The sequence below is a fragment of the Aplysia californica genome, unplaced genomic scaffold (assembly GCF_000002075.1).
Source record: "Aplysia californica isolate F4 #8 unplaced genomic scaffold, AplCal3.0 scaffold00060, whole genome shotgun sequence".
Lineage (NCBI taxonomy): Eukaryota > Metazoa > Mollusca > Gastropoda > Aplysiida > Aplysiidae > Aplysia > Aplysia californica.
Window position 1 is genome coordinate 1,639,643 of NW_004797330.1, and position 1,602 is coordinate 1,641,244.

General features: G+C 42.9%; 1 protein-coding gene across 1 annotated transcript in view; it reads right to left on the bottom strand.

Annotated features, from left to right (window-relative positions):
* The window catches only part of LOC101859083 (filamin-C), a gene marked incomplete at its 3' end in the record, with an annotated part of 63,385 nt that overhangs the window by 4,678 nt on the left and 57,105 nt on the right, over positions 1-1,602 (bottom strand). The window contains 1 exon segment of the mRNA XM_013079702.2: positions 1,447-1,575. Coding sequence (XP_012935156.2) covers positions 1,447-1,575 — 129 coding nt within the window.

The following is a 1,602-nucleotide window of genomic DNA, read 5'->3' on the forward strand; positions in this document are numbered from 1 at the left end:
TAATAATAATAATAATAATAATAATAATTTCATTTATATAACTCATGTCCACACTCTACATGCTCAGGCGCTTTACAACCCTATTTGGTCGCTAAAGGACAAGCGGGCTAACCCAGACTTCGGGGGTTTCCAGAAATCTTCACCAACACCAAAAGTGGGCATTACCCTACCTATAGGAGAAGTTTGGTTTCACTGGTGTGTATATTTGTTGGGTTATAGTCAAAACTCTCCTTGTCTTTTAAAGAAACTGAGCAGGGGTCAAAAACTTTTCCTTCATTTCCTTCGATTTTCTCAAAACAGCATTTTTCAGGATAGCCCCTTGTGCTTAAAAGCGACCAATTACCTCCGGCAGACCTTAGACCACCCAGAAACGTTCTTGGGTTCCTGGGAGGTATTCAGTGCAAGTTGCGGATTTCCCACCCTCAAACACTAACAACAAGCTGACAAGATCTTCCACTGTCTATAACCGGGTACATATTTCCAATTGGGTAAAGTGAGGAAAAGATACAAAGAGAGTGAAGAGGAGAGTGTTGTTTCACTTCTGTGGTGTATGTCCACTTACTTCTTTCTATTTAAATGCCACCCTTCATTTCCGAGGCAAGGCATTGCTGATGGCAGCCTTATATTATGTGTGTGTGGGTTTGAGTCAATTATTGATCTACAATAAATAGCTTTAATGCAACAACAACAAAAAAAGAAAAAAAAAAGGAAACAGAATTTAGTTGCGTGTTTTAGTTCAGTTTTTTCGGTCACTACCCGGATTCGAACCCGGGACCTTTGAATGAGAGGCCAACACCTTAACCTCTAGGCCACGAGAGCCCCCCCCCCCCCCCCCACTTACCAGGGTTTGCCTTTGTCCCGTCCACGTAGAAGTTGGCTGGTTTGTCCACTTCTGCCTCTCTCAGGCCTTTGCCAGACAGCACCACCTGCATGGACAGAGAAGGGAACAGTACATTAAAATTTCGACCCCACAAACTATATGTGAGATGTGCTGACAAAATCAGTTACTTCTCGAAATCCTCAAAAGGAGATAAGATAAGATAAGATAAGATAATATACATCTTTTTTGTCCAGATCCTGGCACATTGGTTTGGTGTTCCACCACGTGTACACACACACACACACACACACACACACACACACACACACTGATGATGATGATGATGATGATGATGATGATGATGATGATGATGATGATGATGATGATGATGATGATGATGCTTGTGGTGGTGGTGGTGGTCTACATGGACCATAAAACATTTATAACAAATCCAATTTTCCCTCCTTCTTCTCCTTTTCTTTTTATTTCATTTTTTGTCTTTATATCATTTTGGATTTTGCCCCCTTTGTTTTTATTCTAAGTCTTTTTTTTTCGTTCTCTCCTTTCATTTCCTTCTGTAAGAGTCGGATACGTGCAAACAATGTAGTTGTCTATGCTGTTCTCACCTGGGCCAGCATGTCTGGGGTCAATCTTCATCTCCAGGTCTTTGCCCATGATGGCGTTGGTCGGGTTGCCCGAGGCTGTCACTTTGTGGGGCTTGGCTGGTTCACGCACGTCCACTTTGAACGGGGAACCTGTGGGTGTGTGTGTGGGGGTGGGGG